General features: G+C 38.2%; 1 protein-coding gene across 3 annotated transcripts in view; it reads left to right on the top strand.

Moving 5' to 3' along the window:
* Window positions 1-14998, top strand: part of VPS35L (VPS35 endosomal protein sorting factor like) — a 114468-nt gene extending 99470 nt beyond the window's left edge. For all 3 annotated transcript variants that reach the window (XM_072597980.1, XM_072597981.1, XM_072597979.1), the window contains 2 exons: window positions 13620-13766; window positions 14303-14998. In XM_072597980.1, the coding sequence (XP_072454081.1) occupies window positions 13620-13766; window positions 14303-14401 (246 nt within the window). In that variant the 3' untranslated portion in view covers window positions 14402-14998. The remainder of the gene's footprint in view (window positions 1-13619; window positions 13767-14302) is intronic.
* Window positions 14999-15837: the final 839 nt, after the last annotated feature.

Here is a 15837-nt window from a genome sequence, read left to right as displayed (position 1 = left end):
TGAGACAGGCACAGCATTCCAGCTTGTGCATTCCCCTAAATCCCCTCAAGCCCCAGTGGGGGCTGGTTGAAGCATGTACACACATTCCTCTAAACATATCCCAAATCCCCACTTACTGACCAGTGCCCACTTGATCTATAGGGCAACAGGCAAAGAAGGCATATTGCCAACAATAAGCTCACAGGTTTTACATTACCTCATCCCTATTTCTCACTTTGCAGTCACAGTGGGTATTTACCAGCTGAACGCAAATGTTTTGTTTTATTTAACATTATAATATGATGCGCAAATGTAGTGGAGATGTTTACAAGTCATGAGCCTGGGAAATACTATCTTAACATCTGGGAACTAGAAGATTGTTATGACCATGGGTCCTGGGAACTAAACTCTTAAGAAAGAATAACCAAAAACCAAAATATGTCAATAAAATTTTATTTTAAAGTTGGGGGAAAAATACTCAAAACTCATATATGTAAGGTAGATTTCAGTGTGTGTAAGGTGGATTTTTGTGACTCCCCTCTGCTGCTCCCAGAAAGCCATACTATGTAACAACTTTGAGGATCTCTAATGCTTTTTCACTCTTACATAAAAAAGAGGAAGGTCTGATTTTTTTTGTTTATTCTTGTCAGTATTTCAGTTGAATTTGTGACAATTCCTGGTAATATAATGTTTTAATATTTACTTTCCTCACAATGACTCTGTGAAGTAATTAAGTTGTATGCGTCTTAAATATGTTCATTTAACAAATGTGGATATTAAAGTTCTTACAAATATAAATGGGGCTCTTAAAAAACAAAATCCCTTTCCTCTGATGCTTCCCAGCTTTTAAACTCATTTCCAGCTAACTGCTGTTTGTTTGTCTCACCAGAATGACCTTTTTGGCTCTTCTCCAGCTTCCCTTCTCACAAGTTCCCCCTTCTTGAATCCTGCTGTTTCTGTTGAGGGCCTTTTCATGCACAGCTACTGCTGCTGCTCTGCTCTAACCTTGGCAGGATCTCCTGAGGGAAAGAATAAACTTAGACTGATTTGAGCCCTTTTAGGCTCTGCAATACACATTTATAAAGTACATATCCTTTTTTTTAAAAAAAAAAATGACACCTTGTAGCACCAATGTGATATTCACAGCACCCACAGCAGCCATGAACATCCTGGTGCAATTCTGAAACACAAAATACAACAGATTCTCCACATGGAAGACAGAACCAAAACATTTATTCAGACACCAGAAAGCCAAATCTATCATAGTAACAAAAATCTATACACAATAACAATGAAGTGAACAACACCATCCCCAAGCTTTCCCCCTGCTAGGCTTCCTACAAATCAAATCCCTTAAACAAATCACAAGCAGGCTTCCCTTAAACAAAATGCCCTGCTCACACTCACAGCCAGCTACCGGCTTGCCTGTTTCCTTCAGTTCTAACTGCTTCCTCTCTAATTTCCTCTCATCTATGCTCTAGCTCCACATCGTCCTACTCCACCCTTCTTGTTCACTCATTCAGCACGCTCCTCCCATCACATGCTGGTTCCATATGACTCAGACTTCCATGTGACCCAGGCAGGTCACATAGGCCTATTAATGAATGGGAAAGATCTCCCTATTTAAATTAATATTATATACCTTTCCTTTACCCCTAGCCCATCCCAACCCCCCATCCCAATAAATTATTTTTTTACAGTATAAACTCTTTGGAGACAAAAAGGTAATGTAAGCTAGTACTAGAGTGAGAGCAGACTTTTTTGGTGATAACCCTATTCTGTTTACTTTCTCTATTCACTGAATACTAGGTGCTATTCTAGGAGTTATAGGTCTAGAGCTAGAAGAATGCCCATCTAAAATGTCCACCCTCCTAATCTTATAGATAAGGAAACCAAGGCTGAGGGAGATTAAATGACTTGCCTCAGTCATACAAGAAGTACAAATTAGAGGTGGGATTTGAATTTACTTCCTTGACTCTCTTTTCTCTGTACTGTATACTGCTTCCCTTTGTAATTTACAGTTAACAAGAGCAAAGACACTGAAGTCTCTCACGTCTGATCACTTGAAACTCCACATAGCTTAGTCTTTTTTTGAGGAGTGTGACTTCCACTTCACATTATTTATTGGAAAATTTTATTAATCCAGCTTTCAGCCCTAAGGACTTTGTTCAATGAAAAAAGTGAGGGGGGGCAGTGAACAGAGACAATGGAGGCTCATCATGTGAATTAAAATTGGTATTACAATAGGAATAGCAGTTCTTTTTACAAATTAGTGCTGCATCAGAAATGCTAAAGAAAGAAGAATCAAAATTTTCTCTTCTTTTGATTGTGGACTTGGTAGTTTTAGTCCAAAGGAGAATCTTATAATTTTGAGGAAAGAGTTGGGGACACCGTCCAAATTCCCTCCCAATGTGGTAGTTCTCTATCTTTCTTCTCTAACTGATAGTTATTTTGATGCTGCTTCAGGAATCTTGGATACAGTGAATTATGCCATTGTGGAGAGACCATATTGTAAGACAAAATGGCCACTGAGAGGGGAGTTGGGAGACCCAGGTTGAGTTTTGCCTTTTGCTGCTAGTGTTGTGTGGTCTTAGGGAAGTGTTTAACCTAAAATGTGAGAATTAGATTAAATGCATTTGAAGGTTTTTTCTAGCTGCTAAACCTCTCAAGCCTCAGTATCCTCATCTGAGTGACTTTTTTGGTTTCTTGCAATGCACCTTACATTTTGTAAATCCTTTAATGCTTTAGATTCTTCTACTAATTATTAGATTTTATTCCTATGAAAAATTATGTGAGTCATAGCCCTTTTTCTTTACTCACTAAGCCCACCAGTTTGAGAACCTTCCACTTTGGAGGCTATCTGTAGGGAAGTGATGTGATTTTGGTGAAAGGCATCTAAATGTACAGGATTTGTTTGAAAATAAACTTTACCCAGCTGTCAGTAGCTCACTGTTTAATCAAGATTGCTGGTGTTGATGTAAACTAATAAGCACCTTGATTTTGGCCCTAGAACATACAAATATAAATCCTAAGAAACATCATTGTAGGTGATAACATCATAACCTCTTTTGAGGATGAAGACAGGTAACTCAACTTGGAATGTGTCATGCTCACCATTTCAAATTAAGTTCTACAGAAAATAGTGAACTTTGGGAATATTTTCTGGGAATGTTTTGATTCTTATAGAATAGTTGTTTCCATCTGAAATGACTGAACATGTGGGTATTTATATTACAGTTAAAATGTGGATTGACTTGAAACTCAACATTAATATATCTTTCCTGAAAGGGCAGTGTGAAAATCTGTACAGATCACCTCCCTGTACTAACTCAACAAGCATTAGACCCATTGCTCAACCACATTAGAAGGACAGAAATAACTGTATCAGATTTCTCCCTGCACAGCAGGGAGTAACACTTATAGCTGTGGAGAGCAACATTAATGTGGAACTTGAAGGTTTCAAGTGACTCTTCTTCTTTTGGCTTGAACACTGTGGGGACCCTGCTTCACAATGAATAGAAATGTATTTTAAAGTCTTCTCAAGGGTATCATCATGGCACTTTAATAAAGAACTTTAGGCAGTTGTTTGAGTTGAGGTGAAGCTGGGAACCAAACCGGACTAATTGTTTAATGTTTTAAATTAAATTTTTTTTCATATTTCAGTTTATTTATTTTAGTTTTCAGCATTCATTTCCACAACATTTTGAGTTCCATATTTTCTCTCCATCTCTCTTCTACCCAACGCCATAACGACATGCATGTTGATCACCCCTTCCCCCAATCTGCCTTCCTTTCTATCATCCTCCCTCCCCCACCCCAAACCCTTCTCTTATTCCTTTCCCCTTCTGTTTTTCTGTAGGGTAAGATAGATTTTTGTACCCCACTGCCTATGTATCTTATTTCCCAGTTATATGTAAAAACAATGTTTAACATTATTTTAAAAATGTTGAGTTCCAAATTCTCTCCCTCCCTCTCTCCACATCCACCCTCATTGAGAGGGTGAATACTTCTATATAGGTTATACATGTGTAGGCCAGAGATTTAGTCCCCCCAAGGTCTGCTCAGGTCTCGTCTTTGCCAGCAAAGCCCATGCTGGACTGCACTCTGCTCCCAGCGCAGCACAAATAGATGCTTCTGTTGACCTTCCAGGCTGTCAAGGGCTGGAGATTTGTTTTGCTCCATCATTCTGTGGGTTCCGCTGCTTCGGAATTTATTTAGAGTCATTTTTTACAGGTATTTGGCTGAGTTTGGAGGCAGAGCTCTGGAAGTCCCTGCTTTTACTCTGCCATATTGGCTCTAACCCCCCCTCCCATTCATATTTTTCTTGGAGGCTTTGGATGTAGGAGCTTTGACTTTGTTGTCTTCTTCTGATTGTATGTTTTGATCTTTCTTGTCATCAAATTAATATTCTATAGTCTGAGTTTTTTTCTGCTGTTTGCTCATTTTCCTAGCCAATTACTTGAATTTCTAGTTCTTTGTTAAAGTAGAGCTTTGCTTCCAACGTAGAGGGTATATTGTCCCAAACTTCAGGGGTTTTGTGTAACTTTTCAGAAATACTCTTAGGGACCTGTAAGTCTTCAGTTCTTCTGAAGTAGTATGATCTAAGGAGAGGTGTTTACTCCTTTCCTGTTCTGTGCTCTGGTCAGTGAGTGACCACAAGTACTCTTTTCTGCTCTGGAAATGTGAAGAGGGTACCCTCTCCACTGATGCCACAAGTTCTCCTATGCTAGTGCTTCTTCTCATCCCAGGACTGCCATCCAGATCCAAGTATGGGCAAAGCAATAGAATCCTGCCTCTGTGCCAGCAAAAGCATCTTTATAATCTTCTTCTGATCAGTTGTTCGATCCCCTTGTTGTCTGTGGGCTGAGAGCTCTACAAACATCCACCACTGCTGCTGCCACCAATCCAGGGCTGCTCTTGGGCTAGAACTCATCTGTGTTCCTTTCTCACCCAGGTCCCAACAGACCTTTCCCACTGACTTTCTAAGTTGTCTTTGGCATTTGTGGGTTGAGAAGTCTGGAAACTGCCTCAGCTGCCAGTGATTCGATCCCCTGAGGCCTGCTCTGGGTTTTCTGGGGCCCAGTCTGTGGTGGTCAGGCCCATGCTTGTACTGTACTCCTCTCCTAGCCAGGTACAACAGACTTTTCCAATTGACCATCCAGGATGTCTTGGGCTAGAAATTTCTTTCACTTTGTCTTTTTGTGGGTTCTGCTGCTCTAGAATTTGTTTTGAGTCATTTTTTACAGGTATTTGGAGGGATTTGGGGGAGAGCCAAAGCAAGTCCCTCCTTTGGGGAGGACTTGGCTCCACTCTTCCACATATCCCAATACAGATTCTTAACACTTTCTGCAAGTGACAGTTTTCATAGGAGAACTAAAAGAAACTCATTATTTTCTATTTAAAGCCTCCTAGTAGGGATTTGAAAACTGTACTGTTATGATGCTCTTTAGTGCCTTTTTGACCTTTTAATATTGGTCAACATAATTTTTCATTATAGGATCCTGTGCAACAATATTGTTTTAAATGAACTGTAGCATTTAAAATACATAATACAGTTATTCAGAAGAGAAGTATAGTAGGACAGCTAGGTGGCAGTTGTATTCCTTGTTCTGATTTTAACAGTATTTTTTACTTCAATGAATTTTAGTTTAAAAAGACTTTCTCTTTTACTTGGCTTTACTTTGAAATTTTCTTTTAGTGTTGTCCTTTTAGATCAAAGTAGAGGATGGTGTCATCCTGTTACATGGAGAGCTGAATATTGGCCACTTCAGCTAAAGAGTCCTGGATCTTCAGAATTTGTAATTTTTCTTCAATTAGCACTAGCAGATGAAACAGTGGTCTTGCCTCCACCCTATAGTAGAAGCACCTTCATTTATTCTGTTTTCCAGAAACTTGGATATTGGCAAAAATTACCTCTGTCTCAGTTTGATAAGGTCAATATGCCTTTAATTAAGCTGACAATTATTTGCTTTTCTGCTTCAGTGAGGGTATTGTCTGGATTTACTCAAGCCAAAACTGAATAAAATTTGTTAATGTAGTGGATCAGAAATTATTATGCAGCTGCCAGGTATGTTATTTGTTTCTTTGTTGCAGAAGTAGAAATTTTGACTTCTAGCTGGGTGGGGATTTTTATTCTCCTCTCCTTCTCCCCCTCTTCCAAAAAAAAAAAAAACACTAGAAAAGAGGGAAAACGAAATTCCAAATATCAACTATGCTATATTAAATTAAGCTAGGTCTGGACCATCAGTGATAAACAATCTAACATTTGGAATTGAGAGCCTAACAAGTTTTTGACCTGAATAATATGGAACAGAAAAAAATTACAAAATTGTATACGAAACCTAAAATTTCTAATACCACAGAGTTTGCTACAAAGTAAGCACTTGATAAATGCTACATATAGCTTTTTTCTTTTCCAAATTTAGTAGTTCCAACAGTGCCCTGTTTTTCTGTGTGTCTTTCTGAGTTTTGTCTTCTCTTTTGTTTTTGTTTTTTTTTTTAAATGATTCATGGAAACTTCTTTTTTCTGCCTTTTTTCTCTCGGGTTAGGTGTCAAGACCATATTTATATCACTGAAAGATAGGAAGGGTCCCTTTTCCTACTTTTGAAAAAAATCATGTAATAATGGTATTATTTATTTGAATATTTGTTAGAATTAACTTCTAAATCCAGTCTTGGAGGTTTTCCCCCCTTTGGAATTCATCTATGCTTGTTCAATTTCTTTTTCTGTTACTGAGTCATTTAAATAATTTGTTTCCTATGTTAATCTGAGTACTTTATATTTTGTTAAGTATCTGTTAATTTCCTATAAATTATAAGCTTTTTTGGTATGTCATTAGGTAAAATAGTTTCTAACAATTTCCTTTACTTCTTCAGTTGTTATTAATTCACCTTTTTCATTTTTGACTGGGACAATTTTGGTTTTTCTGTCTTTAAAAAAATTAGATTAGCTACCTTTATTAGTTTTTTTTTTAAAAAAAAACACCTCATTTTCTTTATCAATTCTTTTTTTGCTTTCATTTTTATTAATTTCTTTTTTAATTATCAAATTTCTGCTTTTCTCTTCAGTTGGGTGTTTTTCACTTGTTATTGTCTTAAGCTTTTAGTTGCATGTCCAATTTATTTATTTATTCTTTCTCTGTTTTGTGGATGAAACATTTAGGGCTATAAATTTTTCCCCAAGGACTGCTTTAGCTGTATACTCTGAGTTTTGGTATGTTACCTCATTATTGTTGTTTTGTCTGATGAAATTTTCTGTTTCTGTTTTTTTTGTGTGACCCATCAGTTCTTTAGGATTAGGTTATTCAGTTTCCAGTTAATTCTATTCACTCAATTAATTCTGTGTTCAATTTTTATTTTATTGCGCTGTGGTTAATAAATGACAGATTTTGGCTTTTCTGTCTATATGGTGAGGTTTGTATGTGCTAATACATGGTCAATTTTCTGAAAAGTACTATGCGTGGCTGAGGGCTGTGCAGACTTCTTTTTGTTCTCATTTAGTAATTACCAAAGATAAGACATCTTTGTTTTCTTCTAAAGTTCTATTGAGTTCTGGAATTTTTTTTCTTATGTATATTTTGATTGGATTTTTCTAGGTCTGAAAGTGATACATTAAAGTCTCACGCTGTTATAATTTTACTCTTTATTTCTTCTTTCAGTTCATTTAATTTTTAGATGCTATGGTGCTTGTATGGTAAAGATATTGATTCATTGTTTTTGATGCCTTTAAGCATAATGTTGTTTCTCTTTTTATCCTGTTTACTTGTACTGTACCCCTTATCTAAAGTCATGATTGCTATCCTTGCTTTTTTGAGTACACTAGAAACATAACAGATTTTGCTCTAGCCTTTCATTTGAACTCTATGTGAATCTTATGTAAGTCATCTCTGTGCCGAAGTTTCATGTCTCCACATGACTCTTGGACATCTCAGACTGATTGTTCCATGGATATCTAAAACTCATCATGTCCAAAATGGAACTCATTATCCACCCAAACTCTTTCTTCCTCCTAACTTTCCTATTATTGTCAAAGACGCTACCATCCAGTCAGTCACTCAGGCTTGTAATCTTGGTGTCATCTTTGCTTCTCATTCTCTCACTCCCCCCCATATCTAAGTAGTTGCCAAGTTCTGTTGATTCTACCTTTGTAACATCTTTCACGTACACCCTCTTCTGTCCTCTGACGCTACCACCACTCTGATACAAGCACCCTTATCACCCCACCTTCTGGTTGGTCTCCCTTCATCTTCTTCTCATTTGTCAAATTTGTTTTCCTAAAGCCTGGGTCTGAACATGTCATTCCTTTATTCAGTAAACTCCTGCAGTTCCTTTTATGACCAGGAATAAATATAAAATCCTCTGGCTTGTAAAGACCATCATAATCTGGCTTTTTTGCCTTTTGAAATTTCTTATTCTAAGTGCTCTTGTCCTTTATAGAGCAGCTACCCATTCCTGTATGATCATTATTGGTGCTCCTTGGTACTTATACTGTTTCTTTCTGGCTTTCTGCAGTACATTTTCTTTGGTCTAGTATGGAAAAATTGGATTTGGTTGTGATATTCTAGAAGTGTTCATTATAAGATTTCTCTAAGAGGGTGACCAGTGGATTCTTTCTATTTTGTGCCCTCTAGTTTTAAGAATTCTGAAGGGTTTTCACTTATGGTTCTTTAAAGTATGGTAACCAGTCTTGTTGGAGGAGTTTGTGATTTTTCAGTTAGTCTCATTCTTAGATTATCTCTTCTTGACCTTTTTTCCAGGCCTTTTGTTTCTGATATTTTATTTGTTACATTTTCTTCTGTTTGATTTTTTCCCCCTCTTTTGATTTTGTTTCAGTATTTCTTGTAGTCTCATTGAGTTGTTTTCTGTTTGACCCATTCTGATTTTTAGGCTAAGGTTTCCTTGATGTTTATTTTAAAGTGTTAATTCTTCTTGCCATTCATCCTTCCATAGCTATTCTATATTATGTGTCTGATTTAATTTCTTCCAGATACACTTATGGTTTTTTTGGGCAGGGGATTTTTTTTTTGTCTGAGGCTCTACTTGGACGTGTTTATTCCGGGACATCTCTTGGTTTTTTCATTTCCTTTGACATTTTCTTCAGTTTACATATATCATCAGCATCCTTGTCTGTACTAAGGCCTTCTGCTTGAGTCATACTCTACTGCTCTACTCCTAAATAGTATGGGCAGGCCCTGCTTGATTCTGAGGGTGGTAGCTGAGACTAGACCTCCACCTTCCACAGGAATCGTTTGACCTTGTCTGCTCCTGTGGGACAAGGCCAGGTTGTGTGGATACTGGATTTGGCTAGAGCTGCCTGGAGGCTGCTGCTTGGGGCTTTTTCCCTGTTCCAGAACTTCCTTGCTGCTAGAAGTTTTGCCATCTAAACCTGGGAAAGATTTAGATTTTTCATTACATTGAATGATTCTTGCCATTTTGGTTAGGATTATATTGTCATAGAGAAGTGACAGAATGTTTGGTAACAAGTTCTAGACTAGAAATTATAAAAAAATAATGGCTAGCTTTGTCATCAGTTTAAAAATTGGTATTTGTTGTTGCACAAAGGGGTCATGAGTTGCTTTAGTCCTCTGAGTGTTGCTTATTACATTTTATATTGACCTTTGTTTGAACTTTAATACGTTATGATTTCTTTCTTTATTGGGCTTGTGATTGCATTGATGTAGAGAACTCAACAGGCAGAAGCTCCCTCTGCTCCTGCAGGTTAACATCTGCTCTGCAACTTGGTCATAAAAAATTGCATGAGAAATGAAGTGTCTTGTCCAGTGCCATGTAAGTGTCAGAGGCAGGACTTATGCCCAGGTCTTCCTATCTCTAAGGCTGCCTCTTGGAGGTTCTGTGAGCTACCCAAACAACTGTAGATCTTCCTTCTTAATTTACCATATTTTCTGTCTTGATGGAGCAAAAGCAATTCATAGGAAACCTCCATGATTAATCGTAGGTTTCAGCATTTTTAAATTCCAACACATCAGTTCACTTGCAATTTTGGGGGAAAAATTTTTCATTCTGCATAGAACTTAAAGTACACACACAATAAAGTACAAGCAGCTTGATTTAAAATGCACTCTGATCCACACTGTTGTCACCCAGTCATTTCTGGTTGTTTCTGGCTCTTCACGACTGCGTTTGGGTGTTCTTGGCAAAGGCCCTGGAGTGGTTCGCCATTTCCTTCTCCAGCTCATTTTACAGATGAGGAAACTGAGGCAAACAGGGTCACACAGCTAGCAAATGTATGAAGCAGAGTTTAAACTTAGGTCTTTCTGTTTCCAGACCTGGCCCTCTGTCTGCTGTGCTACCTAGATGTCCTACCTTGCATGTAATTAGCTAGGAATAGCATGAGGATTGTAACTTTACCAATTTGGAACATACCTCTTACATTTTCTACTCCCCTTAAATTTTTTTCTATATTAGAGTTTATTGTTCAATTTTTAGTCAGTTTTATTTTTTTGAACCTACATTTGATATTATGGGGGCTGGATAAGATTTAGTCAATTCAGGAAATAATTATTAACTGCCTGCTCTGTGCCTGACACTGTGCTAAGTGCTGGGGTTACAAAAAGAGGCAAAAGAACCTCAAGGCTCTTACAATCTAATGGAGCAGACAACATGCAAACAAATGTATATAAAGCAAGCTATATACAAGACAAATAGAGAATAGTCAAAGGAGGGGAGGCAGTGGAATTAAGGTTTCCTGTAGAAGGTGGGATTTTAGTTGAGACTTATAGGAAGCCAGGGAGGTGTATAGTAGGACTGGAGGAGGGAGAGCACTCCAGGTATTAGAAAACAGGTACAGAAAATGTCTGGAGTTGAGAGATGGAGTATATTGTTTGTGGAATAGTCAGGGAGCTAGATTGCAGTGTAATGTTAGGGAATGATGTCTTAAGAAGACTGGAAAGGTAGAAAGGGGCAAGGTTATGAAGGGCTTTGAATGCTAAATAGAGTATTTTTGTATTTGATCCTGAAGGCATTATGAGCCACTGGAGTTTAAAGAGTGTCATGATGAGATCTGTGTTTCAGGAAAATCACTTTAGTGGCTGAATGGAGAATGAATTGGAGTGGGAAAGACTTGAGGAAGGCCAATCAACCACCTTATTACAGTAATCCAGGTGTGAGGAGATGAGACCCTATACTAGAATGATGTCAGTGTCAGAGGAGAGAAGGGGGACATATTTGAGAAATGTTGCAAAGGTGAAATCATTAGTGGCAACCACTTAAATATGGTGCATGTGTGAGAGGGAGTGATTCCTAGCTTGTTAGCCTGAGGGACTGGGAGGGTGTTGTTGCCCTCTACTGCAATACTAGCAGGTAGGAAGGGGGGTAGTGGTTAGGGAAAAACATAGTAAGTTTTGTTTTGGACATACTGGACATATAATTCAAGGTGTCTGAAAGGCAATTGGAGATGCAAGATTGAAGGTCAACAGAGAAACTGGAACAGGATAGTTAGATGTGAGAATCATTAGTATAGAGATGGTCCAGGGTAGCTGATGAGAAAACCTAAGGCTTTGGTAGATTTGAGCACAATGTTTCATCAAAATAGCCCTTGGAGTTTATGTAAAATGAAGCATGATTCATTTCTGTGTCTTGGAACATCTTAAGAAAGGTTCAGTTATTTATTTATGCTATTGAAGCAATGAGCTTTCTAGGGAGTGGGAGGTAAGATTCTGAGAAGGCCCCCAAACATATTTCCTAATCTGTTGTTGGCATGGCTGGGGAGCATGTGCCTTTTAATTCAATTTAATAAATATTTATTGAGCCTCCTCTATACCAGAAGCACTGAACCAGGCATTGAGTGGGATACATGAAATAAAAGATATCCTCCCTGGTTCCAAGGAGCCTTACTTTCTCAAATGGAAGGGATGGGATAAGGACTGTTTAATGTGAAGTAAAATGTGATGAAGATACAAGGGAAATAAAGGAAATGCGATGAAAACTGAAAGAAGAGATGGACCCTTTCTAGCTTAGGGGAGGCAGGGAAGGGAAAGAGCAGGATAGATCAGGATACATCAGGATTGAAACATGGAAGCACTGTGGTCATAATAAGAATTGATAAAATGTAACTTCATTGCCTTGATGGGGGACTGTGGAATATTGAATATACTGTCAGATGCAGACATTTGTTTGGTCATACAAAACTATTTCTTTTTGAATCTTTGTTAAGAGAAAAAACCTCACTAGATCAGTGGGTGGGTGGGATAGATTTGAATATGATATAAAAAGAAGAGTCATCAGTAAAGAGTTGGGGGAAAATCACTGGCATTTAAAAAAATGGTAGCACAGTGGCGTTTGAGACATGGCTTGGAGTTCAACTGACAAAGATGCTGAGATATGTCTGAATATATCCCTCTTTACCCTTCCGTAGTTGTATTTCTGGCTAACTGTGTCCCAGGTTTATGTGGGGGCAGGAGGATAATACTTTGTAACTATGCTATCTTAGTAAATATTTTTGCAGAAAACTAGTTGTCTGCTGGCGGATAAAGCATGAACAAAGGGAGCAGTAGGAAATAAAGATTTATTTGAGGAATGATTTAAAGCCCAACATAGCTGGAGTAGAGTTATAAAAAAGATAGAGTTAGACAGTTAAATCATTAAGGCCTTAAATGTCAAGCTAAGGAGTTTGACTATATTTTTATGAGTGAGAAGTGTAGGTTACTAGTATTAAGGATAAAGCCACCTGATTGGCGTAATCTGCTATTTTGAGTAATACTAATTACATTAATGACCTCCAGGCAGAAAATTGAGCTTTATTAGTGTTATAATTGAAATAAAGGTAAAATGGGGCACAAAGATCTGAGCATGATCAATTTATTAGTAAGGCATGAATTTGCCAATAAACAGGGTCTCAGGCCCCTCAGAAAAGCTAAGACCCTGAATGGGGAGACAGCTCTTTTCTGTAGACAAAAGGAGAAGAATCCAGAATAAAAGACAGCATCATAGATAGGAAAACACCGTTATTGGTACCAAGTCTGTAGCATCATAGGTATGAGGAACAACATAATTGGCTGGAAATTGGGAAAGAGGGGCTAGCAACGCCTCTCCTTCCATTTTGTCTCTGAGAATGGTTTAGCAGTAGTGGAGCAGACTTCCTTGGATAACAGACTAGACTTCCTGCATCTCATCGCACCCTTCAAGGATAACAGATTTCTTTGAAGCAAGAATAGAACAGTGATTAGCCAGGGAACTGAACTTCTAAACTTAACTCAGAGAAAATGAGCAATTTACAGGAAAGCTGAATTTCCAGACAACTCTGAGACAAATGAAACATGACTTAAACAGTTACAAAAATGTCAGCAATGATACAGAATGAAATTAATAACAAAACAGAATAATTTGATTTTCCCAATTTTCATTAGATACCTGTATCTATTAGGTGTTCACTTCTGATTATAGAATCATAGATTTAGAACTCCCTCACTTTATAGATGAAGAAACTGAGACCAGAGACGATAAGTGACTAGCATAAGAGAGTGACAGGTAAGCAAAAGACAGAGCTGTGGGATTCACACTCAGGTCTCTCTAACGCCAGATTCACCACCTTTTTCACCAGGATAGGAGTGTCACTTTGATTCCAAGATGACCACTTGTGATTGGATGGCAAGATAAATAACTGATTTTTTCTTCTATTTTAGACCCTGAAGCGTCAAAGTATTCTGGCACTTTCCTTCTTTAACAGCATCTTAGCTCATGGTGATCTTCGAAACAACAAACTTAATCAGCTGTCTGTCAACCTGTGGAACCTAGCCCAGAGACATGGCTGTGCAGACACTAGGACCATGGTAAGGGTGGCACAAGAAACAATAACCTTCCTCTTAAGCCATAAGTGGTTTTATCATATGTAAGGGGATATCACAGAGCACTCTCCAGGTACAGAAAGCTTAATAAAGAACTCACAAGATAGAACCCTCCAATATGAGAGGTGATATATATATCTGACTGCTTCCCCAGTCTTACCTTTTAGAAAGGCCACAAATACATATTTTTGTGAGATCACTTTCTTTGTAATCAGAACAGTTACAGCTGAAAAGTTTAGTAATTTTAGAAGAAAATGCTGTATCTAAAGCAACATCTAACTCCTGGTAAAGAATGTATCTATCTTGAGTGCACATATAACACAGTTAACTCACATATGGAGTTTTATTTAAAGGCTTTCTTTCCTCCTTCTTCCTTCAGAATTCTTCTCTGGTTTATTTTGGGCTGGGTTTTGGCTAAGAAGTAGGTCTCTAGGCAAGAATGTGATTTGGCAAGTATCTTAAGGGATTTGGGCCTGAGAATTATGAACCAGAAGTAAATATTTCTTTATTTTTCTTTTTAGGTGAAAACTCTGGAATATATCAAGAAAAGAAGCAAACAACCAGAAATGAGTCATTTGTCAGAACTGGCCCTCAGGCTTCCACTGCAAACCAGGACCTAAGCAATACAGTCATTTTCCAATGCCCTGAGTGCAGGGTTCTGTAACTAAGTCAGGAAATATATACTTTATCTTAGGGTTTCATTGGAATCTAGTCTTCTTTCATTTTAAGAATCCCCCAACATACAGTAGATTAGCTTTTATTTGGTATTGGTTTAAATATTCTGACAATGAAAAGAAGAATGTTAAAATCAGATTTCATTATATCATCAATTCACATCTGCCAGTAAATAGCATCTTAGTTTCTATTTGCAAATAACCTTTTAGATCGCAGAAAGCAACCTACTAATAAGTCTGTAGGTCCTCTAAGAAGAAAAGATTAGTGCATGTAAATGTGAAAAGCACCTAATGCATTTTCTTTTTTAAAGATAATCCTAAAATTCTACTTGGAAGGATATTATGGGTTAGTCCTGAAGATGGAGTTAGGAAGAACTGGGTTTAGATTATGCTTCAGATGCTTACAACTCATGTGACAGTACCAAATTACTTAACTTCTTGTAGCCACAGTTTCTTAATCAGTAAATAGTTAATACTTGTAGAAACTACCTCACAAGATTTGTGAGACTAAAGTGAGAAAATGTACATAAAAGGCTTTGCAAACTTGTGTGTTTAAGTTGTCTGTTATTTAAAAGTCACTCCAGGCGCGGAGCCAAGATGGCGGAGTAGAAAGATGGACCTGCTCTAGCTCTACCCCTATAGTCCATAAAATACCTGTAAAAAATGACTGTAAACAAATCCTAGAGCAGCAGAAACCACAAAACGACAGAGTGAAAGAAAAAGAGATTTTTCAGCCCAAGGTAGCCTGGAAGGCAGACAGGAAAGGTCTGTTGCACCAGACTCAGAGTGGAGCACAGCCCAGCCTTGGCTGTGCTGCATGGCATGGACAGGACTGGAGCAGGCTTCAGGATGTGGAATCACAGGTAGTAGCTGTGGTTCCCAGATTTCTCAACCCACAAATGTCAAAGACAGCTTCAAAGGTCAGTAAGAAAGCTCTTTCACCTGGGTGAGAAAGGAGTGGGATCTGACCCCAGCTGCAGGGCAGCAGCAGCCACTGCAGCAGCAGGGTCCATTTTTGGAGCCCTCAGCCAAAAGACCCTGGGGGAACTGAGTGGCTGATCTGTGTCTCAGTCCTGAATGGTGGTCCTGGGGTGGAGACTCTGGAGAGGGAATCCTACTCGCAGATCCTGGGCAGAAAAGCCCAGACCAGAGAGCAGGCCAAGAGAGGAGTAAACTCCTCTCCTTTGATTGTGCCACCGTGGAGGAACTGAGAACTTTCAGGTCCCCAGAGTATACCCTCCACTTGACAAGGGACTCAAAAGTCAAGAAACTGGCTAGAAAAATGCCCAAAAAAGGGAAATAAAATAAGACTATAGAAGGTTACTTTCTTGGTGAAAAGGTATTTTCTTCCAACCTTTTGGATGAGGAAGAACAAAAGCATA

This window comes from Notamacropus eugenii, chromosome 3 (genome assembly GCF_028372415.1).
Source record: "Notamacropus eugenii isolate mMacEug1 chromosome 3, mMacEug1.pri_v2, whole genome shotgun sequence".
Taxonomy (NCBI): Eukaryota; Metazoa; Chordata; class Mammalia; order Diprotodontia; family Macropodidae; genus Notamacropus; species Notamacropus eugenii.
The sequence above is the reverse complement of the archived record's forward strand: the minus strand, read 5'-3'. Positions and strand labels throughout refer to the sequence as shown.